Below are 25,259 nucleotides of genomic sequence, written 5' to 3' on the forward strand. Positions count from 1 at the left end.
GTTCACGCAAATCAATAACCAATCGGTATACTGGTGGGGCAGTAGGGTCAGTTCGTTTAAGAATCGGAATTATCGGTGAATTACATATATTGGAGTCTGTTTCTATAACTACTCCCTGGGCAATCAGCTCATCAATGATTTTCAGCAAAGCCACTACAGCATCATGCGGTAACTTGTATTGTCGCATTCGTGGTAGTACCACTCCTGCTTTCAATGTAACTCGATAGGGTGTAATGTTCATGCAGCCAACATCCGTAGGGCCTTGTGCCCATAGATGTACTGGTAAAGTCTGTAGTCGGGGATCCATGTCTCTAGACACATAGTGACCTTTAAAATCCCGCAAAAACAACCTTACTCCTTCCGGAGAACAACATATTATGGCTCCTAGTGCTTTCAGAGTTTTAATTCCTAACAGATTTTCTGGGCATGATTTAGTAAGCAATAAATCTGTAGTTCGTGTCAAAGGTCCTATCGTAAGTGGTAGAGGCTGTGATACTTCATTAACAATAGGTTTTCCCGAAAAACCAAGGGAAACATTTTGAGAGCCTGAGAGGGGTGCCCCTGGAACTTCACTACGTTTTATAGTTGTTCGACTTGCCCCTGTATCGAGTAAGAATTTTCTATCTTGACCTAATAATTCGCTATGTACATAAGGTCCTTCTTGATCTACAGGAATCTCGATAAGCGGTAAGTCAACTTCCCTCTCTAGGCTGGTTCATGCGTAATGCTGATATTCAGGGTATTCATACTGTGCAGTCTGATACATTTGTCGTGTTGTTGTTTGTGTGGCAGGAGCAGGCAACGGTGGTGCAGCTGGCACAAACTGTATGGGTTGCTGTGAGGCTGGCATGGACTGTTGCTGAACTGGCATGGACTGTCCATGCTGCATAGCTCCTTGTTCATTCTGATCTTGTCTAACTAATCGTGGTCTCTCTTTTGCAATACCCGTAGCTATATTACGTTTCAGGACTGGACAATCATGTACATAATGGCCTAGTTGTTTACAGTAATTGCAGGTTCCTTTTACAGGAACTGCAGAATCACCAGAATGTGTCACACCCTTTTTGTGACCATCTGCTGGTACTGTCTGAGAAACTAGCATTTTCATTTTTGTATCCTTCATGCGTCTATGCTCGTGTTCTTGTTCATCCCTAATTCTATTGTGATGATACTGTAACATTTGTAGCATTTGCGACGGAGTGTTACTTTGCCAGGTACTCTCGAATTTCAATATTCTATTCTTCACTGGAGGCAATGCATTTTCCACCAATTTTGTCACAAATAAATGTGGATATGAGTCACTACTTGCTTTTATACCACTATTTATACCAAAACATTTTTCAAATCGAGCATAATAATCGCTTGTGTCTTCATCTTGCTTTTGTTTGCAGGCTGTGATTGCACCCCAATCTTCCTTTTTTGAATACGCTCTATTTCTTTACGTATTTTTCGGCACATGGCTATTATACAATTTTGCTTATCGTGTCTCCCTTCTGATATATTCTGACTCCATCTTGTAAGAATAAGCATTGCATTCGGGTCTACCCCCGGACGATCTTGATTTCTGATCATACAGTTTATGAGGAAACGTAACAGTTCCCCCTGTATCTCTACTTTCTGGAATTCCATAGCTCTGTTAATACATCCTGGATCTCGTCCTGTTTGAACAAAATGATATATGTTGTCTAGATGCGTAGTCATCCCTGGTAACCTCGCTAAATACTCTGCGGCTCGCCTGATACGTAATGATGCCAGGACCATTTCGTCCTCTTTACCAACCACCGGGTCATATCTACAATTTACAAGGAGTTCCTTAAGCGTACGTTCACTTACGAATTTAGGTGTACGTGAATGTGCTGACTCTTGAAAGACAAGTTTATTTATTCTAGGTGGTGTAAAAGTACTGCTAGCACCTCCCGTGGCCCTATCTGGGGCGTCGGGTGTGAATGGGTTCGTTGAACGTGACACAGCAACTATGGGTGTCGATACCTCTGTAGAGTCGACTGCGGAGACAGATGCGGAAACAGATGTGCTTGCCGACGCTTGTGTCGGAACTTGCTGTTGCACGGGGACAGATACCTGATCCTGACGTTGAACCCCTCCGCCAGACGGTCTATGTGATGCGGCGTTAGCATACTCGGGAGCTGCGTCATCTAGATATGAGGAAAGAAAAACATCTTCTGCGGTTCTGGGAAGCCCCTTTGGATGTACCTTAATTGGAAATAATGGGGGTGGCAAGTCTTTTGGTATCTCTGGAGCAGCCTTAGGTAATCCTTCGGCTAGTAGGGGATACATACCATTCATAAGAGCATTTCTTTGTCTATTTACTTGTTCTGATCTCACTCGGATACCTTCCTCAATTAATAGATTTTCTTGAACTTTATTTGAACTTTCTTTACTCCTCTCTTCTTGTCTACGTGCTTTTTCTGTTCGTCTATGAGATTCTTTACGCCATAACTCAACAGCGTCTTTCTGTGACTGTCTGACCTTTCTTTTCCATAACTCTTCCTCCACTTTCATGATGCACTCTGCATCCCAGGTTCCCGCTATGGGCCACCTTTGACTTTCCGGTAATCCCTTGGTATAATCTACCCATAGATCAAGAAATAATATGGCATCTAAGCCATGTTTATGGTACATAAAATGCCCTGGAGTGTCCCTAGGAGGAATAGGAACTGCTTCTTCAAGCACCCCTTTTCTGGTAGTAATCTGTCTTAACTTCGAGAAGAGCGGCATATTTACAACTGATCTGATACTTACTCTTGAATTTTCTTAATACGAAAAACACAATAAATGAACAGTGAACAATGAACAGTCATTCATACTACAATATTTTGAACACTTTAAACATTAAACATTAAACATTGTAACAATGATCGACAATGATGACAGTCTGCCTAACTAATCACCACGCTGAATTCTTGACAATAACTGAATTCTTCGGAATACTTGATATACTGCTAAACAGTACATATACACTGCTAAACAGTGCAGACCGGATTTGTGTACCCAAATCCGTCTTGACCGGCACAACCTATGTGCGCGTCAACACGCCTCCCCGGCGATGGTACTCACCGAGTAGCTCCTTGAAACGGAAGGCCTCAGAGAATGGACAGGACTCGATGACTGCGGACAGCGGACCCTCTGGACATCGGGATTTCGGAAAACCTGGTGGGCCTCTGTATACCTCGGATCTTGCTCTCTCAGCTAGGCTCTGGTCGGGATACTTCGCACTTCTCACCGCCTCGTCTGGGTTGATCGCAGCCTCAGTCGCCCCCGCTTGACCGGAGGGAGCTTACAGGAAATCCTGCTGGTACGCGTTTATGGTCCGTCCAGCTGTGGCAGGAGACCGGGCCTGCAACGCACCGCCGGCGCGTGAGATGAGAAAGTGTCCCTATTCGGGCGCCATTATGTGGTAAATAAAATACCGGACTGAATTTCATACGGAATCCTAAAATAAAGTAAAATAGCTCAAAATAACAAGAGGCAGAATCCGTGGTATAAGAGGTTTTCTAAATGGGCTTTATTCCATTCAAAATGGCCGACTCGAGTCGCGGCCTTCAGGTTCCGTCACCACGAGGGTTCAGGAAGTGAAGTACAATAATTTATTGACAGACATGTATTTTTATAATAAGTGCATTACAATGAAACGAATGTAGAAGGCGTAACATTTGATAAGAAGAGTGACAAAACAGGTACGTAATCGAAACTAGGCGTAATAAGGAATAAAAGAAACATGATTGGTTTGCATTATCAGACATAGGTGGATCTATAAGATAATACTTGGCATAGATGCGCGCGCAGCAGCATGACGTGTAATTGACGTGCAACTAGGGGGTGAAGGGGACTTGACATTTAGCTCTACATGTGGAGACGAGAAGTCTGGGGGGTCAAGTCAACCTAATCCCAAATCATATCTACCATCCTATGTTTGGAGAACTATGTTATCCACAAGGAAGGACTCTCGGACAGAATCTATTCTATACTAACTGTGTGTGCGTGTACAAGCGTCTAAGTGTCTATATGAGATGCGAGGGGCAGAAAACTTTCCATGGCAGCAGGGCTATGAATCACTTGCAGGAGGACGGAAAGGCTGAGTCCTTGCTTGTGAGCTAAAGGAAATGTTTACCTAAATCACTTGACAGGAATGCATCGGCTGAAGAGCAAAATAGATAATTCGAAGGTGAAATACAACTTCTTGGCAGGCAGGCGAAAACTGGCCGAGGCAGACATTGTTAGCTGCACAGGGAGTAGGACAAAGTTCATGGATACAGATGCGAGCTCAAGCTGAAGCTGTCAGAGACAGAGAGCAGGGAGAGGCTTTGAGGACAGAATCGGGCCTACTTGCCTGAACTGTAAAAATGGAGTAACTTAGCCATATAAAGTCGGTGGCCTTTCATACTTAGGAATCGAATATCCAGCCCATTGATGGCGGATCTGACAGAGAACATGTCGACGGTAGACACACATATGTTTGCGTCTTAGAAACTGGAACTGGAGGGAACATACATGTACTTGTAACATGCATATAGAACCGTTGGGGTCCAAGATAGGGGACATAACTGATCAGGAAAATCCACATTTCAGGTACTTTCTTTCAAATCTGTTTCTTGTACACTCTTCCGTATCCCAACTCCTGGACCCTGCAATCCAGGCATCTGATAATCTGCCCCTGCACCCCCCCCCATTTAACAGCAGTTGGTTCTCTATTCTCTCAGACATTCCTGCATCCAGCTCTCCTCAGGTGTTATCTCTCCATCACACTACTCAGGTACTTTCTTTCAAGTCTGTTTCTTGTACACTCTTCCGTATCCCAACACTTGGACCCTGCAATTCAGGCATCTGATAATCTGGCCCCGCGCCCCCCCCCCCCGCCTCTCATTTGACAGCAGTTGGTCCTCTATTCACTCAGACATTCCTGCATCCATCTCTCTTCAGGTGTTATCTCTCCATCACACTACTCAGGTACTTTCTTTCAAGTCTGTTTCTTGTACACTCTTCCTCATCCCACCTCATGGACCCTGCAATCCATGCATCTGATAATCTGCCCCCCCCCCCCCATTTAACAGCAGTTGGTCCTCTATTCTCTCAGACATTCCTGCATCCATCTCTCCTCAGGTGTTATCTCTCCATCACACTACTCAGGTACTTTCTTTCAAGTCTGTTTCTTGTACACTCTTCCGTATCCCAACACTTGGACCCTGCAATCCAGGCATCTGATAATCTGCCCCTGCCCCCCCCCCCCCCCATTTAACAGCAGTTGGTCCTCTATTCTCTCAGACATTCCTGCACCCATCTCTCCTCAGGTGTTATCTCTCAGTCACACTACTCAGGGACTTTCTTTCAAGTCTGTTTCTTGTACACTCTTCCGTATCCCAACTCATGGACGCTGCAATCCATGCATCTGATAATCTGCCCCTGCCCCCCCCCCCATTTAACAGCAGTTGGTCCTCTATTCTCTCAGACATTCCTGCATCCATCTCTCCTCAGGTGTTATCTCTCCATCACACTACTCAGGGACTTTCTTTCAAGTCTGTTTCTTGTACACTCTTCCTCATCCCACCTCATGGACCCTGCAATCCATGCATCTGATAATCTGCCCATGCCCCCCCCCCTCATTTGACAGCAGTTGGTTCTCTATTCTCTCAGACATTCCTGCATCCAGCTCTCCTCAGGTGTTATCTCTCCATCACACTACTCAGGTACTTTCTTTCAAGTCTGTTTCTTGTACACTCTTCCGTATCCCAACTCATGGACGCTGCAATCCATGCATCTGATAATCTGCCCATGCCCCCCCCCCCATTTAACAGCAGTTGGTCCTCTATTCTCTCGGACATTCCTGCATCCATCTCTCCTCAGGTGTTATCTCTCCATCACACTACTCAGGTACTTTCTTTCAGGTCTGTTTCTTGTACACTCTTCCGTATCCCAACTCCTGGACCCGGCAATCCATGCATCTGATAATCTGCCCCTGCCCCCCCCCCCCCATTTGACAGCAGTGGGCCCTCTATTCTCTCAGACATTCCTGCATCCAGCTCTCCTCAGGTGTTATCTCTCCATCACACTACTCAGGTACTTTCTTTCAAGTCTGTTTCTTGTACACTCTTCCGTATCCCAACTCCTGGACCCTGCAATCCATGCATCTGATAATCTGCCCCCGCGCCCCCCCCCCCCATTTAACAGCAGTTGGCCCTCTATTCTCTCAGACATTCCTGCATCCAGCTCTCCTCAGGTGTTATCTCTCCATCACACTCCTCAGGTACTTTCTTTCAAGTCTGTTTCTTGTACACTCTTCCGTATCCCAACTCCTGGACCCTGCAATCCATGCATCTGATAATCTGCCCATGCCCCCCCCCTCATTTGACAGCAGTTGGTCCTCTATTCACTCAGACATTCCTGCATCCATCTCTCCTCAGGTGTTATCTCTCCATCACACTACTCAGGTACTTTCTTTCAAATCTGTTTTTTGTACACTCTTCCGTATCCCAACTCCTGGACCCTGCAATCCAGGCATCTGATAATCTGCCCCTGCACCCCCCCCCCCCATTTAACAGCAGTTGGTTCTCTATTCTCTCAGACATTCCTGCATCCAGCTCTCCTCAGGTGTTATCTCTCCATCACACTACTCAGGTACTTTCTTTCAAGTCTGTTTCTTGTACACTCTTCCGTATCCCAACACTTGGACCCTGCAATTCAGGCATCTGATAATCTGGCCCCGCGCCCCCCCCCCCCGCCTCTCATTTGACAGCAGTTGGTCCTCTATTCACTCAGACATTCCTGCATCCATCTCTCTTCAGGTGTTATCTCTCCATCACACTACTCAGGTACTTTCTTTCAAGTCTGTTTCTTGTACACTCTTCCTCATCCCACCTCATGGACCCTGCAATCCATGCATCTGATAATCTGCCCCCCCCCCATTTAACAGCAGTTGGTCCTCTATTCTCTCAGACATTCCTGCATCCATCTCTCCTCAGGTGTTATCTCTCCATCACACTACTCAGGTACTTTCTTTCAAGTCTGTTTCTTGTACACTCTTCCGTATCCCAACACTTGGACCCTGCAATCCAGGCATCTGATAATCTGCCCCTGCCCCCCCCCCCATTTAACAGCAGTTGGTCCTCTATTCTCTCAGACATTCCTGCACCCATCTCTCCTCAGGTGTTATCTCTCCATCACACTACTCAGGGACTTTCTTTCAAGTCTGTTTCTTGTACACTCTTCCGTATCCCAACTCATGGACGCTGCAATCCATGCATCTGATAATCTGCCCCTGCCCCCCCCCCCCCATTTAACAGCAGTTGGTCCTCTATTCTCTCAGACATTCCTGCATCCATCTCTCCTCAGGTGTTATCTCTCCATCACACTACTCAGGGACTTTCTTTCAAGTCTGTTTCTTGTACACTCTTCCTCATCCCACCTCATGGACCCTGCAATCCATGCATCTGATAATCTGCCCATGCCCCCCCCCCTCATTTGACAGCAGTTGGTTCTCTATTCTCTCAGACATTCCTGCATCCAGCTCTCCTCAGGTGTTATCTCTCCATCACACTACTCAGGTACTTTCTTTCAAGTCTGTTTCTTGTACACTCTTCCGTATCCCAACTCATGGACGCTGCAATCCATGCATCTGATAATCTGCCCATGCCCCCCCCCCATTTAACAGCAGTTGGTCCTCTATTCTCTCGGACATTCCTGCATCCATCTCTCCTCAGGTGTTATCTCTCCATCACACTACTCAGGTACTTTCTTTCAGGTCTGTTTCTTGTACACTCTTCCGTATCCCAACTCCTGGACCCTGCAATCCATGCATCTGATAATCTGTCCCTGCCCCCCCCCCCCCCATTTGACAGCAGTGGGCCCTCTATTCTCTCAGACATTCCTGCATCCAGCTCTCCTCAGGTGTTATCTCTCCATCACACTACTCAGGTACTTTCTTTCAAGTCTGTTTCTTGTACACTCTTCCGTATCCCAACTCCTGGACCCTGCAATCCATGCATCTGATAATCTGCCCCCGCGCCCCCCCCCCATTTAACAGCAGTTGGTCCTCTATTCTCTCAGACATTCCTGCATCCAGCTCTCCTCAGGTGTTATCTCTCCATCACACTCCTCAGGTACTTTCTTTCAAGTCTGTTTCTTGTACACTCTTCCGTATCCCAACTCCTGGACCCTGCAATTCAGGCATCTGATAATCTGGCCCGCGCCCCCCCCCCCCCCCATTTAACAGCAGTTGGTCCTCTATTCTCTCAGACATTCCTGCATCCAGCTCTCCTCAGGTGTTATCTCTCCATCACACTACTCAGGGACTTTCTTTCAAGTCTGTTTCTTGTACACTCTTCCTCATCCCAACTCCTGGACTCTGCAGTCCATGCATCTGATAATCTGCCCCTGCCCCCCCCACATTTAACAGCAGTTGGTCCTCTATTCTCTCAGACATTCCTGCATCCATCTCTCCTCAGGTGTTATCTCTCCATCACACTACTCAGGTACTTTCTTTCAAGTCTGTTTCTTGTACACTCTTCCGTATCCCAACACTTGGACCCTGCAATTCAGGCATCTGATAATCTGGCCCCGCGCCCCCCCACCCCCCATTTAACAGCAGTTGGTCCTCTATTCTCTCAGACATTCCTGCATCCATCTCTCCTCAGGTGTTATCTCTCCATCACACTACTCAGGTACTTTCTTTCAAGTCTGTTTCTTGTACACTCTTCCTCATCCCACCTCATGGACCCTGCAATCCATGCATCTGATAATCTGCCCCTGCCCCCCCCCTCATTTGACAGCAGTTGGTCCTCTATTCTCTCAGACATTCCTGCATCCAGCTCTCCTCAGGTGTTATCCCTCCATCACACTACTCAGGTACTTTCTTTCAAGTCTGTTTCTTGTACACTCTTCCGTATCCCAACACTTAGACCCTGCAATCCAGGCATCTGATAATCTGCCCCCACGCCCCCCCTCATTTGACAGCAGTGGGTCCTCTATTCTCTCAGACATTCTTGCATCCAGCTCTCCTCAGGTGTTCTCCCCTCTCCATCCCTATAGAAGGAGGGACTCTGTCAGCTCTGTGACAGAATCCCTCTCAGTGGTTTCAGTAAAGTGTCTCCTACGCCCTTACATTAATCATAGATATTATCTGCAGCGCTCAAGTACCTTTTGTCCCTGTGAGGCACTTTACTCCATTTTTTTACCCTAAGAACCTCTCCCTACCTCTGTAACTCTTCATACGAAATATCTTTATTCATGCCATAACTACACTTTCACTATTGCCTTATAAACCTTCTTGCTTTCTCAAATGTGCTTGAAAATGTGCTGTTTGCTCACTCTCTTTCCCAAAATGTCTAGGGGAAGAACTCCCCCAAACGCCCCTTATAAAACTTGGACTCGCTCGTTACAGGTCACTCAAACTTTTACGCCTCACTGCTCCCACTGCTATCAAATGTCACCAGCCGCCTCTGCTTGCCACACCTCAGCTTTCACATGCAAAAAGCTGCCGACTGCACCAGTCACACCTGAGCTTGCCCGGTGCCCGCAGCGCCTACTGTAACTTAGCTGGGTGGACTCCACTGAGGAGCCACGGGTGCCAGCTCGTCTATTGTATCCAGGAGTCTCACTGCCTTCGAACCTGGCTCTACCCCCACCTCCACCGCCCCCCTCCCGTCCCACAACTCCGGCCGTGAGTCACCCACAATGAATCACTCTTCGTCTGCAGCGAGGAAGAAAAAACAAACACGAGCTTTCCTACCAGCGGGCCAATGAGAAATACCTCAGAAAGTTGGCATGGACGAGGGGGCCGGTTTAATTGGACTTGTGTTTAGATGTCCTCCTCTCTGCCGACAACACCCTTTGTCGCGGGGATAAAAGGAGGGGGGCGGACTGGGAAGGGCTGCACTCCCCCTTCTCTCAGACCAGTCACGGTTGCACCGCTGCTGCGCTCCAGGCCGAGCAGTCTTGGGTCTCTGACTTCCTGCGCTCCAGGTCGAGCAGTCTTGGGTCTCTGACTTCCTGCGCTCCAGGACGAGCAGTCTTGGGTCTCTGACTTCCTGCGCTCCAGGCCCTGCAGTCTTGGGTCTCTGACTTCCTGCGCTCTAGGCCGAGCAGTCTTGGGTCTCTGACTTCCTGCGCTCCAGGCCGAGCAGTCTTGGGTCTCTGACTTCCTGCGCTCCAGGCCCTGCAGTCTTGGGTCTCTGACTTCCTGCGCTCCAGGCCCTGCAGTCTTGGGTCTCTGACTTCCTGAGCTCCTGGCCCTGCAGTCTTGGGTCTCTGACCTCCTGCGCTCCAGGCCGAGCAGTCTTGGGTCTCTGACTTCCTGCGCTCCAGGCCGAGCAGTCTTGGGTCTCTGACTTCCTGCGCTCCAGGCCGAGCAGTCTTGGGTCTCTGACTTCCTGCGCTCCAGGCCCTGCAGTCTTGGGTCTCTGACTTCCTGCGCTCCAGGCCGAGCAGTCTTGGGTCTCTGACTTCCTGCGCTCCAGGCCGAGCAGTCTTGGGTCTCTGACTTCCTGCGCTCCAGGCCGAGCAGTCTTGGGTTTCTGACTTCCTGCGCTCCAGGCCGAGCAGTCTTGGGTCTCTGACTTCCTGCGCTCCAGGCCGAGCAGTCTTGGGTTTCTGACTTCCCGCCCTTTTATCAGCCTCGTCCGCCATGTCGTCGAGCTACAGCTACAGGCAGAGCAGCAGCTCCCTCAGGGGGCCACGCGTGGTCGCCTTCAAGGCCCCTAGTGTCCATGGAGGCTATGGGGGGCAGGGGGTGTCTGTCTCCTCCGCTAGGCTTGTCTCCTCGGGGTATGGGGGTAGTTATGGTGGGGGATTCGGCAGCGGTGTTGGTGATGGCTATGGTGGTGGATATGGCAGCGGTGGTGGCGCTGGCTACGGGGTAGGGTTCGGTGCCGTCAATGCTGCCGCAGGAGGCATCTTGGGGGGCAGCGAGAAGGAGACCATGCAGAACCTCAACGACCGTCTGGGTAACTACCTGGATAGGGTGCGCTCGCTGGAGGCCGCCAACAGCGACCTGGAGTTGAAGATACGCGAGTGGTACGAGAAGCAAGGCCCAAGCCCAACCCGTGACTACAGCCCCTACTACAAGACCATTGAAGACCTGCGGGACAAGGTGAGGAGCCAGCTGCCGGGTGGTAGAGCTCAGAGCACCGCCCAGACCTGCGGGACAAGGTGAGGAGCCAGCTGCTGGGTGGTAGGGCTCAGAGACCGCCCAGACCTGCGGGAGAAGGTGAGGAGCCAGCTGCTGGGTGGTAGGGCTCAGAGCACCGGCCAGACCTGCGGGACAAGGTGAGGAGCCAGCTGCTGGGTGGTAGGGCTCAGAGCACCGGCCAGACCTGCGGGACAAGGTGAGGAGCCAGCTGCTGGGTGGTAGGGCTTAGAGCACCGCCCAGACCTGCGGGACAAGGTGAGGACCCAGCTGCTGGGTGGTAGGGCTCAGAGCACCACCCAGACCTGTGGGACAAGGTAGGGAGCCAGCTGCCGGGTGGTAGGGTTCAGAGCACCGCCCAGACCTGTGGGACAAGGTGAGGAGCCAGCTGCTGGGCGGTAGGGCTCAAAGACCGCCCAGACCTGCTGGACAAGGTGAGGAGCCAGCTGCTGGGTGGTAGGGCTCAGAGACCGCCCAGACCTGCGGGACAAGGTAGGGAGCCAGTGGCTGGGTGGTAGGGCTCAGGGCACCACCCAGACTTGTGGGACAAGGTAGGGAGCCAGCTGCCGGGTGGTAGGGTTCAGAGCACCGCCCAGACCTGCGGGACAAGGTGAGGAGCCAGCTGCTGGGTGGTAGGGCTCAGAGACCGCCCAGACCTGCGGGACAAGGTGAGGAGCCAGCTGCTGGGTGGTAGGGCTCAGAGCACCGGCCAGACCTGCGGGACAAGGTGAGGAGCCAGCTGCTGGGTGGTAGAGCTCAGAGCACCGCCCAGGCACCTGCTATGCCTGCACACAAGAGGTGGCATCCCTAAATGCTTTATTCTGTATACTTTTGTGTCTAGGGTAATCACAGCCCTTCAGACCGTCATGCCTACAGTTCATTCCCATTATAGTGTGCTGGTCTAACTCGTTCAATGGTAGCAAACCTAGACGGCCATAGCGGCAATGCGTTTGGTTCCCATATGAAAGCTGAGGACTGAAACGGTTGTCTCTGATCACATTGCATAAGGTTGTCACCTGAATTACCTACGACCTGCAGTGAATGCCATAAACGTCTGCACCTGGTATTCTGAGCATCACTAGTCAGGGGACCATGGGCCACATTGTGGGTGATGTTTGATGCCATAGAAGTGTCCCGTACTTATTGCAATGTAACAGAGCTCAACAAGCCACTCCCCACACTGATGTATACATTTGTAGTTCCTTCATCTCTTCTTCATGTTACCAGATCCCTCTGCCATTAGGAACTTTATTACCAGATCCCTCTGCCATTAGGAACTTTATTTCTCTGTCATAGGCTTTCCAGTATCAATCGAATGCATTCTGAGAGCTGTAATCTTGGCTGATTCAACTAAAATAACTGAGTGAACAATAATTTACAAAAGACAAGCCCTGGCCTGGAACTGGTGAACCTGCTGACATGTAGGCATCTGGCAACCTTCAACCCCACCCTCCAATTTGCCCCCACCCCCTTTGATTATATCCTCCTTCCATTCTGCAGTACTCCAAAGCTTCGTAGCCAGGTGTGCTTTTTATGTCCCTCACATACATGTATACATACATATATGCTTATCTAGTCAATTTTGACCGATTGGTGAAGTTGTCATCACTTGTTAATTCGACTAGACAGGAACTAGAACCTGAGCAAACTCGGCACTCCATGCAGGCGAAGGATTTGCTCCAAAATATTTTGGGGCTTATTTACAAGCCGCTGGCACCACTTTTGCGTCATTTTTCCCCATTTTAAAAATGACGCATGGGTGGCGCAAGGGGCTTGTAAATAAGCCCCTTTGTTTTTCTTTGTGTCGTGTCCAATGCCTTCAGCCAGTCTTGACGTTTAATCAACAGCCCTTGGCATGCTGGGCTTTTTGAACCCATGCTTCCCATGTTAAATATCAAAACTACGGGGCAGATTTATGAGCCCCTTGCACCACTTTTGTGTCACTTTTAACATGGGAAAAGTGACGCAAAAGTGGCTCATAAATCTGCCCCTACATGTCCTAGAATAAAATATGCTGTTGGCCGACAGGCCAGGCGTGGCTGTTGGTGTCACGCATGACGCGGAAAACCTCGGCACCTATTTCCACCTATTTGCAAGTAGTGTTTTCAGCTGCTGTCCATCTCCCATAGAGCGTGCCTGGTGTTAACCTCTTCGATGCCGATGACGGAACGGTTCCGTCATGCACGCCGGTTGGGCTGTGCTTATGACGGAACCGTTCCGTCATGGCCCCGCCCGCGCTCAGATCTTTCAGCACTGCGCGGGAATCCTGGTTCCGAAGTTTGTAAACAGGTAGTGCGCGTGCGCAGAGGAGCTCAGAGAACAGGTACCTTCCGGCCGCCGCCTCCTGCCCCAGGGGAAGGCAGCTTCTCGGCTCGGCTGCCTCGTGTTACCGTTAGCTGTGCACTCAAGTACAGCTAAGGTCTTTCCTGGCAGCCATGACGTTCCAAGGCTACAAAGCGCCCCGAAGCTGCGCCACATGAAGAGCCCCATTACAAAGAACACGCGCACAAGCCTCGTTCGACATAAACAGCGCAGTCGCAGCAGCGCGAGCGCTCTCGTCTAAGACACACCGAGCAGGGGACTGCCACGAGCTCTGTGCCGGCCGCCTCGCCCCTTTCCATCCATCAGCAGTTCCTTCTGTCCCAAGTTATTTTTTCCATTCTGTAGTTTGAGTGCTGTTTATTCCTGTAAAAATCCACATTACTGGCTTCAAAATGCAAGAAGAAAAAACAGAAGGGGCGAAGCTACTCACACATGGTACTGTGAAACGTGAGCGCTCCATCCGACTCTAGGCGCTTGAGAGGATACACGGTGTGACTTTGCACCATCAGACTCATTGCCTCCCTTCGCTCATCCCGCTTGCATCAGAGAAGCCAGCGCGTGAGCAGCATTCTAAATGAGCTCCAATCTCGCCCCAGAGAGGCCAAAGAGTGAATGTGTGGCTCCATTTGCTCCAGTTATCGAGCTCCCGGTAAAATAAGTGGGGGGGATGCCGTCCACCCATGTGGTACCCCGACTCGAGCCCTTACAGGGCTTCGAGGTCACAAACATGTGTTAGTAGAAGAAAACTAGACACTGACTGCTACCACGGTGCACAATGAGAACTCCGCTCATGCCCGCCTGCCTGTTTCCTTTGGTTTTTGGAGCCTGTTCAAGTCGTAACAATATGAATTTCTGTTTCTTCCTCCCCCTTGAACATTACACAGTTTAACTTGGCAAGCAAACACATGGCCTTATTGGGGCTTGGGGTTGTTGGCAGTTTGACGGCAGCCTGGAAAGTGCCAAGAATCCATTGTACTTATTCCAAAAGGGAGTTCCTGTAAATTTAATCTAAGCGAAAGAAACCTCAACGCTGGACAAAAATGGAAATTCATTTGATAGACATTGTTATTTTATACGTGGAGTGGGGGAGGGAGGCAATGCCACTTTTCGGGTGCCACATGGGCCACATATATTTCTTTTAACACCCTGAAAATGAGTGTTACTCTTACTTATAAACTATATTATTCAATAGCAGTTAAAGTATGCCAAACACAAAATGTACAAGCCTGCTCTACATCGCCTCGACCTTTACCTGGTCTCGCCGTGTACTCTTGTCCCCCCATTTTCCACCAGAGCTGCTTACTGTGCCAATGACATGACAGGAGGGGATAAACTTTTGTCCCCGGAGATTTTGAGGGATAGTGGGAAATTCTGGTTAACCATTAATGAGCCCTTTTTTTCTGGAGAAGATAATTCCCCACTTGATTGCAATATTCCTGATGACCAGTGGATAGCCCACTTTAAGAAGATTTATGGGAGTCAGATGGCAGAGAGTTCGCAAGATGCGATCTTTAATTTAGAATTAGCCCCAGCAGTGGTTTTTCAGGAGACTGAAGTGGCAAGAGCAATTGAGGAGACTAGGAAAAACAAGGCGCCAGGGCCGGACGGGGTCCCAGCGGACCTATTTAAAAGTTTTCCTAGATTCTGGGCCAGGGTATTGACAAATGTCTTCAATGCTTCGGGTTCGAATTCATCTCCCACTCCCTGGTCCAAATCCATTATTATTCCGGTTTTTAAAAAGGGCCAAAAGAGATGACCCATCATGCTATAGGCCTATCTCCTTGATAGACTCCGCGGTGAAAATATTAGGCAGAGTTATTCTGGCGAGGTTGACAGACTGCCTTGAGGGGAGAGGGATCTTGTCTAATGCTCAGTACGGTTTTAGAACCAAAAGGAGCACATTAAACCAATGTCTCAACCTACAGCTCCTTATCAGTAAATATACCATAGCTAAAAAGGGTTCCCTCTATATGGGGTTCATGGACCTCTCAACGGCATTCGACCTAGTAAACAGGTCGAAGCTGTGGCAAATTTTCTGAATATTGGCATTGACCATGCTTTAGTTCAATTCCTGGCTGACCTTCATTGTGGCTTATTAGCCACTATTCGAGTCACCCAGGAAGGGAGATGCACAAGGTATTTTAATTCAGAAAGAGGGGTCAGGCAGGGGTGCATATTGGCACCTCTACTTTTCACGCTTTATATAAATGCATTGGAACCTGGCTTGAAGGAGCTACATTAGACGTCCCGCGTGTAGGAGAAACAATTATACCAGTTCTCCTTTACGCGGATGACGTGCGTTCCCTGAGCAAGCGCTTAGAGACCGGTTGGTGATTTGCGCTATATAAATATCTGCACATTTACATTTACATTTGGTCTAAATAAACTGCTGGATAAGTTTGGCAAATTCATGAAGTCATTAGATCTGAAAATAAATGCTAAAAAATCTCATGTAATGATTGTGGGGGAACAAAGTAGAAAGAAAAGAATGATGTATTTTTTCTGTGGGAGAGATGAGGTTAAAAGGGTCCCTGTTTTTACCTATTTAGGGCTCCTATTTGATGAAAAAGGGTCCTGGGGTCCCCAACTGAAATATAAAAGAAATGTATTTGCTAGATCTACCTCAGCCCTTATGGGCTTTTCAAAACGCCTTGGGGCTAGACCCATGGAAGCCATTTTGAAGGTGTATAAGGTTAAGTGCCTAGCAATAGCTACATATGGCTCAGAGATTTGGGGGTATAGCTCACAAGATCATCAAATTCAAGTGGTAGAAAATATATTTCTAAGAACCTTATTATCTGTACCACAGTCAACCCCTACTTTTTCGATCCATGCAGAGATGGGGCTGGGTTATGTTTCTGATATACTGAAAATAGCCCCGCTAATATGCTGGCTTAAGACCTGGCTTAACCAGGAGATCACATTGAACCATATGATTCTAAAAGACTGTCTAGCTCTAGACAAGGCTGGTAAAATTCCATGGATAGCAAATATCGAATCCACCTTTAAAAAACTTGGACGTCCTGGGCTCTTCTCGGCCCCGGAAACTATTAAGAAAGTAGATGTAGATTTGATAAAACCGCCATGGCTAACCTTCGATCAACCGAAAGGGAGGAAACAGAGCTGAAAAAACCTATGGTAAGACTGAACTTTGGGCTAGCGAGCTCACCAGGATTGGAGCCTTACCTGAAGTTAGTTACACGCCCTTTCCATCGGTACCTGCTAACTAGATTTCAATTCAACATAATTCACCTCAGTTTGGGAGATTTCCCTAAATGGGGAATACCGGACAATGCTGAGCCTTGCAAGTGCGACAATTTTTCATTACAAGATACTCTGCATTTTGTCATGTTCTGCGAGTATTACGCAGACATTAGGAAAAAGTATTTGATACCAGTGTTAAGGGGAGCAGGGTTTGTTCAGGTTAGGCCGGCACTTATTTATTTGCAACTGTTGAGTAGTGCCCGGATTATTTTCCATGTTGCAAACTTCCTAGTGGCAGCTGTGCGGATCAATAATACGAAGAAAAGAGTAGGTCCTATGGGTGCTGTAGTTTGTCTATGAATGATGATGTAGTTTATTTTTAGTCTATTGTATATGGAACTGTTTGCTACTTTTATGTGCAGTATTTAGAATGGATTTTTAAAACATTTTTAACGTATATCCAAGTATGGAATTATTCAGTGTAAAAATTGTCCCCTGATTGACGCCCTATGAAATCGAAATGCGAAAGAATTTATGGATTTTTAAAAAAAAAATTTTTTTTACTTGTTTTAATGTTTTAATTCTGGATTTGCACAAATGTGATAAATACTGTATCTGTGTCTTTTTATGATCTTAAATTATCGAATAAAAGTATGTGACTGACTGACATGACAGTGTCTTTCGGGCACTCCAACATTTTTCAAGCAAGCATCTGAAAACATGCCCAGACCTATAGGCACCTCCTTGTAGTGTACAATAAGAAACTACAAATCCCAGCATGCTTTGTACTGCTCACTGCAGCACCTACCAAAGGCTGAAAGTCCCACTCTAGATTTAGGGTGAGGCAACAGCTATGCCCAGCAGTCTCACTTCTATCTGCTAGCCTTACTGGTTTCAGCGACTGCTTTGGAAGATGCTGCTTTTCTGTACACGAAGCAACACATTTTGACCCACAAGCATTCAGCTCTCACATCCAGTGACCCTTACCCACCCCCAGCATATACAGTGCAACAACAAAGGGCATCCAAACTGGACCCGTGTCATGTGCGACACTTTCAATGAGCCCTTTTTTATTTATTAACCAGATTGCACTCTGGGACTTGTAGTTTTAGTTTGAGCACTGTAGGTATATAATGAATAGTTCCACAGGGCGAAGTGTCGCTGCCTAAATTGCCAGGACTGGCTGAGGGGTAACCCGTGGATTAGGGCCAGTAGGCAGCTCTGCAAAATTAGACACAGTTGGATGCGGTGTAGGTTTTTAGAGTGCTTAAACAGGCAGAGTTGTACGACCTGGCCTTTATCAGCAGCCAAACACTGTGGAGCAGATATACAAGCCCCTTACACCACTTTTGCGTCACTTTTCACATGGGAAAAGTGACGCAAATGTGGCGCAAGTGGCTTGTAAATCTGCCCCTTTGTACTTAAGAGGAGAGCTGCCTTTGTGCCCATGCGTGGCTTTCCTTTGCGTTTCCCCTGTGTGCACGCGTGGGCGCGCCCTGAGTACACAGAACCTGGCAAACATCCCAAATCCAAGCTTTTGTCTGCCCCCCCCCCACCACTCCCTCACCTGCCTCGCTCTGCCGTCCTCTGATCTGATTGGCTCACTTTCTCCCGGCGGTCTCGTTATGATCACAAGGGTCATTGTTTCCTTAAAAATTTGTAAAAATCTGTAGAAACGGAGCCAACAAATATTTGATGATCTGCCTGTTGTGCAGCAGCAGAGCAGATCGGGCAGGTTGGGTGAGTAAGAGGCAGCCCAGTCCAGCCCTCTTCCTCAGAGGAGATCCGGGGCAATGAATGAATGAATGAATGAAGGGCAGGACGTGCGCGAGGCTCACCTGCACGTGAAGGGACCGGGATGTCCCCGATGAATGCGAGACTCATGAATGAATGAAGGGCAGGATGTGCGCGAGGCTGACCTGCACGTGAAGGGACCGGGATGTCCCCGATGAATGCGAGACTCATGAATGAATGAAGGGCAGGATGTGCGCGAGGCTCACCTGCACGTGAAGGGACCGGGATGTCCCCGATGAATGCGAGACTCATGAATGAATGAAGGGCAGGATGTGCGCGAGGCTGACCTGCACGTGAAGGGACCGGGATGTCCCCGATGAATGTGAGACTCATGAATGAATGAAGGGCAGGATGTGCGCGAGGCTGACCTGCACGTGAAGGGACCGGGATGTCCCCGATGAATGTGAGACTCAGCGGACTCCGTAAGCGGGAGGCGGGGAGGGTATGTTTGTAAAGTCAGAAGCTAGAACCTCCATTCACGCATCGACTAGGTCTTCACCTTTGACCCTGTATAGTACTCCCTTTGTATAGGTTTATGCTACACAAATACCACTTACACACAGTGCTCGAAGTGCATTAAAAAAAAGTATGGGAACTGTGATGCTGTGCGCAAATGAGGGGAGGTGATTGAGCGTGGGGGTGGAGTCAAAGGCGTGGCTAAAGAAACAAAATATTCTGTAACTTTTTTCGGTCTTTCACTTTCAGTTACCTACATATATAATAACGCACTGCTTAAATGAAAAATACGTGCTTAAATGAAAAATAAATGCAAGTTAAGTTAATCAGTGGAAAATGTGTTTGCACATTATGAAATCTCTATTTGTTAATGCAGTGCGGCGGTCCATGTCTGTAACCAGACAGTCACAGAAAAGAATTATGGTGGGTGCAGTGGAGAATGATGCCTTGTGCATGTTTAGTACCACGAGGTCCCACTCTGTGACAGAGCACTGTGAATATGCGAGTCATTCTTTTAAACTTGCATTGCACACACTAGAAGATCCGCTGCTGTAAAATGAGCAAAAAGGTTTAAGATTAAAAAGAGCTTCCAAAATATAGATTTAGTAATACCCAGACTGCACATAATGCAAGTCATTTATAACTGTTTTTAAAAGCACACACTTCACCGCTCAGCTGGAAATGTGTCCCTTGCAATACTATTCAAAAAGAATAAATCTCTGTCATCAGGAAGCTTGACGTGATTCCATCAATGAAAGCCAGTATCGGCTTCCAAGCAACCTTTACATTTGCAGATTAACCAGTTGCGCACATTTGCATTTCTGTCAGGTAAGCCTACACCCTGGCAAGAAGGCTTGATCAGCTGTCTGCCGCACCCTTGGTTTCACAGCACAAGGGACTCACTGCCCTGCGCTTCAGCTGAAGCATTTCAACTTTCAGAATTAACCGTTCCGAGACAGTTGCCTTTTTACAAAATGAATGGGAACAGTTTTTGTTAAATTAAAAAAAGTATGGGCACATTGTGTCCCTCAGATGTCGCCCACTTTGAGCAAGATTTCCAGACAGGTTGGTGCCTCAGATAAACCCTTTGTCAGGACCAGAGTTCATTGGTAGATTCTGCCCCAGCATTGGCAGCTTTTCAGAGGAGCCAACCTGGCACAGCCTATTTCAAATTTTCTGTGTATTCTTGTCACATTGCCCAGCTGTTTTTGTGGTTTTTTATTTAGCAAAGAAATGCAATAATTTTCACTGCTGCAGACAAAATCGTTTTTTTTTGCCTTGGGAGTGCTGCCCGCACAATGACAACCTCAGCACATTTTGGCCTTTTGCTGTATTTTGCCACAACCACTAGGTGGAGCCCTAGGACTTGACTTTTCCTATTGTCTGCATCCAGATATAATGTGCACACTTTCCTATGCGGTCAGTCCCAGCCCTACAGAGGAATTTTAGAGACTACCATTTTTGTAAATTCTCCCAGTTACTGTACTCAACGGGCATGAGATATATCTATTGATGCTTACAAACTGGTAAACCAGCTCTGTGAACTAAGAATGAGGCACACTCTCCTACAAGTAGTTAAGACCACTGGTGCATGTGCAGCGTCTAAAATAGGAATTCCAATCCAATCTTGGCATTCTTAGGCACCAGGGTATTTCAATGTGAGGCACACTGGTCTGTAGAGATACCTAATTTCCGGACAGGCCTGTGAGGATCAGTAGTGGATAATCAAACACCTTTCAAAACTTGTACCTTTGAAAGGCCGGTAGGACTGGGGAACTCTCAGTCACATCAGACAACTGATACGACGAGGGCAAAGTCGGTCACGTGTCCGGCTTGGAGTCAGGCAGGCTTTGAGCAAGAGTCCGTCACTGGACCAGCCCTGTAGAAGTTCAGCGAGCCTGAGTCTGTGTCAGTCCCAGTATCTCTGCAAGGCCCAAGCACACACCAGGCAATAGCACTGGGTAGGTCAGCAGGCCTTGGGGGCAGGGGGGGGGGTCAGTCTTGTTACCCCAGTGCCACAGTAAGCCTAGCTTTTAAAGCCGGGAAGAGTGGGTAGCATGGCACAGAAGTAGCAAACCAAACTGCCAATGAACACAGTCCAAAAGATCTTTTTGAAGGATATGAAGATTAGGGTTGGCGTCACTGGCATAATTCTCTCTAGCATTAGTGCTCATAATTAATGCAAAATTACTCGTAATATGCGTAATTGGGTGAGAAGCAAAATACAGTATTTGGCTCTATTTTCATAGTTGAAAATGCACCCTGGCATCCACATTGGGCCTGAGGATGCATTTTGTGCTTAGAAAATAGCACTAAATGCTGCAGGACACAAACAGCAGTAGCCAAAAGCCGCCTGCTCTCTCTGAGATCATTATTCATGTCCTCTTTCAGTGGGATTTGTGACCCAAATTACTCTTAATCACTCAAGCTGGCATAATCGCATCAATGTGCATCACAAGAGTAATGCTTAGTTACTAACATTAATCTGGCGTTTAACAGATTTCGCTCAGGCCTGGCCCAATGAAGATACCCTGAAGACCAGGCACACTGGGAGGATGCTACAGGCAGCGGGCACTGTTGGGCGGGCAGGTGGCACAAATGCTCTTGTATAGGGATTTTTCAGAGGCCCAAATGTTCCCTCTCTCCTGGAAGGGATTCACTTCACTTTGGATACTATAGAAAAACATCCGACATGCACAGTAAAACTATTAATTAATGCACTTTTTAAGGTCCTGTTTATGCCAACGAGGAGGAGTTGGCAGAGATGCCTATTGCGAAAGGACCCTTTTTTTACTCCTCTGCTGCCCAGCTCTTGACACTTAAGGTTTCGTATCTTATGTTTCTTTACTAGATCTACAATGCCACCATCGACAACTCCAGGGTGGTTTTGCAGGTGGACAACACCCGCCTGGCAGCAGATGACTTCCGAAGCAAGTGAGTATTTACCACCCGTTGGCCAGCAAGCATAGGTATGACATTAAAGGTCATCTGGGTGAAACTTTGAACTCATGTGGTCTCATTGGATAATTCAAGGTGGGGTGGGCATTCGAACCATCACATTGACATGCATGAGAATCTACACAACATTTGTCTCTAGTAGGACATGTACCCAGCATGGTTTCTTGGAGGCTTTTCTCATTGAAATCTTGCACCTTCGAGCGATTGCGCAAACGGATCCTAGTACGAAAGGTTTTGTTCGGCAGCCATGTCTTTGTTTTCCATCCCCTTTCACAGTCCTCCATACATTGAGAGGCAGACGACTCTCACTTAAACAATTTATGTCCCCATGGTGCTCTGTTGGCTATCACCTAGCCGGACCTTAAACAAACGCAAGTGGTGCCTCAGAAGAAAATCCAGATGCCTGGATTTGTGAACACAGGATGATGTTCCCCATTCATGAATCGAACATTTTTTAACACTGAACGATAATTTTCCCCAAAAGATTTCTTAAGTGGTCATGTCTGTTATAGTTCGGGTTTTGGTGATGGTACCTGTGGACCAGAGAGCCTAAACAGACCCTCAGAAAGCAAGAATAACCTGCGATTTCTTCACTTGTTTCTGATTTCAAATATGTCTTTCACAAGGTTTGAGAATGAGCAGGCTCTCCGTGTCAATGTGGAGGCCGACATCAATGGACTGCGCCGGGTCTTGGATGAGCTGACCCTGTCCAGAACTGACCTGGAGATGCAGATCGAGAGCTTGAAGGAGGAGCTGGCCTACCTCAAGAAGAACCACGCGGAGGTGAGCTCTGCCTTGCACCGCATGTGAAGGCCTCAAGGGGGAGCCGGTGCGTCAAGACTAGCTGGCCTCTAGAGCTAACAAGCCCACTGAAGGCCTGAGTTAGAGAGGATGCTGCCAATGGTAAATCCCCCCCAGAACCACCCAATTTAGAGTTCCTTGCATGCCAACTATCTCACTGTAGAGGCTCTTCAGCTTCTATCAGGATGCCAAGGTAACTCTGTCACAAATCACATCTCTGTTGACAATTCAGAATCGATCCCATGGCAAGACCCTCTTGCAGTAACATTTTTTTTTTCATTTTGATAACTTTATTTCGGTCGGAGACCATAAAAGCACAGAATAAATAACAAGAAAATTGCACATTTCATTAAAACAATAAATAATGTCAAGTTAATACAATAGTTAAAAATGTATTAAACTGATGTTATCAAAAAGACTCATTTGATAAAAGACAAAAGTATTTAAAGAAAACTTTTCCTTCTGCGCCAAAACCCATGTAAAAAGCGAGACATAGCAAAAACAATTGGGGGGTGAGTATCATATCTTAAGACACTGCATGCGAGCATGCAGTGTCTAAACCCTAGGTTCTTGCAAATGGGAATGAGCCACTTTTTTCTTATTGAATGGTATGCAGGACAGAAAAACAGGACATGGCATATATCTTCACTGCTATGGTTACATGCCGGGCAGGCTGCATTTTCTGATCTTGCCCATTTGCAGGTGAATACTCTGAGCGGTAAGGTACCATACCTCAACTGCAAATAAAGCTTCCTAGCAAGAGACGGATAAATTACATCGAGGAAGGCCTCTGCTCTTGTTTCTAATTTTACTAGGAGAAACTCATTAGTGAGTTTCCCCAAGGAGCTTGAACCATGTAAGGTAGCTAATCTCAGCTCCCTTATATGGCCTCTTAGATCAGGCTTAGAAATCCGTATGCAGGCTACCTCCGGTAGTTCCCAGAGATCGGTCCTGCCGATCTTTATGCTAAGAGCCTTAACATGGGATAACCATAGAATGTTCTTACTTTTAATTAATGTCCAAACCTCTAAGAATTCCTCTCTAAAAGGTGCCAGTTCATGCACCGTCCAGAGCCTTTTCCAGTAGAGTAAGGGTCGGAGAATTGCCAAGTCTTCAATTGGTTCTAACCCCAGGTCGAGGCGTAGGGGAGTGAGCGGTGTGCTTACAGGAAGGCTCACAAGTCTTCTCATAAAACCCTGCTCAACAAGGGTTAATTTGGCAATGTTTTTATGGCCCCATAATTCGGCCCCGTACAACGAAGCTGTTCTAGCTTGTAATCGGTATATTTCAACTACCGGAGCTGCTGGTTTATATACCGAGGCTTGCTGGACCTTGCAAAGGCCCCCTGCTATTTGGGACAGCCTCAACCATGATTTTGCGATTTGAGGTCCCCAATCAAAGTTCTCGGTCAACGTAATTCCAAGGTACACAAAAGTCCTGACTCTCTCAAGGGGGGAGCCATTTAGGGTGGGATTTGGACGAGTCCGTTTGGGAGGATTGAAGATCATGAATTTAGTCTTTTCTAGGTTAATCTCCAAGCCTCTGGAAGTACAAAATGCCAGGAAACCATCCAAGGTGCGCTGGATGCCCGATGATGTTTTGGATATTAGCAGGGTATCATCGGCAAACATCAGAGCGGGCACTCTACCGGTAGCCAATCTGGGGGCGTCATTATTAGCTACATCAGCCAGGTGAGTAACAAGACCATTGATGTATAGGCTGAACAATGTTGGAGCCAAGACACACCCTTGGCGCACTCCCTTCCTAACGGGAAAGCGTGAGGATAAATCGCCATGTCTCCCGCATCTAACCTGGGCGTAATTACCGCTGTGAAATCTAATTAAGATATCCAACAGGTAGGGTGGGAGACCCATTTCTGCCAGGACTTTCCATAGTTTTTCTCTTGGGACTAGATCAAAGGCAGCTCGCAGGTCTACAAAGATGAGGTAGAGACTGCCACCCTCTACTCTCACCGTTTTCCAATATAGAACCTGGAGCCGGAAGATCTGGTCTATGGTTGAGATCCCAGATCTAAACCCTGCCTGTAATGTGGTCAAGATGTTGTTGTCATCCATCCATTCCTGGATTCTATCCAAGATAATCCTGCCCATTAATTTCTGGGTGGTGTCAATAAGGCTAATTGGTCTATAATTAGCCGGCTTTAATGGGCAGCCTTTCTTAATGATGGGAACTATCTCCGCGCCCAACCAAGTATCTGGCAAGGCGGCCCCCATCAGAATGGAATTGAATAATACCACCAAATACGGGGCCCAGATTTTTGGTTGGGAGCGGAATAAGTCCGGCGGTATTTTATCCAGGCCAGGTGCTTTGTTAGAAAGGAGCTTATTTATTGCGGTTTCTACTTCTTTAAGGGTGATGGCCACAGGGAGTTCTGTCACAGGAGTGGCTACACCCATCAAAGATGGTTGCGGCTGGCATACATGAGAAGGTGCTAAAATAGAGGAGCGAGGGTGAGTCTCAATATTAGATATACTAGAACCAATTCCTCTCATCGGACTAGACTCAAGAGACATATCAGTAGAAAAAAGGTCATCCGGATCCCCATACAGTTCCCCAAAATGGGATTCCC

General features: G+C 47.7%; 1 protein-coding gene across 4 annotated transcripts in view; it reads left to right on the forward strand.

Moving 5' to 3' along the window:
- Positions 1-9,591: 9,591 nt before the first annotated feature.
- Positions 9,592-25,259, forward strand: part of LOC146869498 (keratin, type I cytoskeletal 19-like) — a 38,217-nt gene continuing 22,549 nt past the window's right edge. The window contains exons 1-5 of one of the 4 annotated variants that reach the window (XM_085600623.1): positions 9,878-9,972; positions 10,049-10,200; positions 10,277-11,098; positions 21,762-21,844; positions 22,495-22,651. In XM_085600623.1, the coding sequence (XP_085456749.1) occupies positions 10,634-11,098; positions 21,762-21,844; positions 22,495-22,651 (705 nt within the window). In that variant the 5' untranslated portion in view covers positions 9,878-9,972; positions 10,049-10,200; positions 10,277-10,633. Of the gene's footprint in view, positions 11,099-21,761; positions 21,845-22,494; positions 22,652-25,259 lie in introns of all 4 variants that reach the window. The other 3 variants (XM_085600536.1, XM_085600712.1, XM_085600441.1) reach the window with 3 other exon arrangements.

Source organism: Triturus cristatus, chromosome 1_1 (assembly GCF_964204655.1).
Source record: "Triturus cristatus chromosome 1_1, aTriCri1.1, whole genome shotgun sequence".
Classification (NCBI taxonomy): domain Eukaryota; kingdom Metazoa; phylum Chordata; class Amphibia; order Caudata; family Salamandridae; genus Triturus; species Triturus cristatus.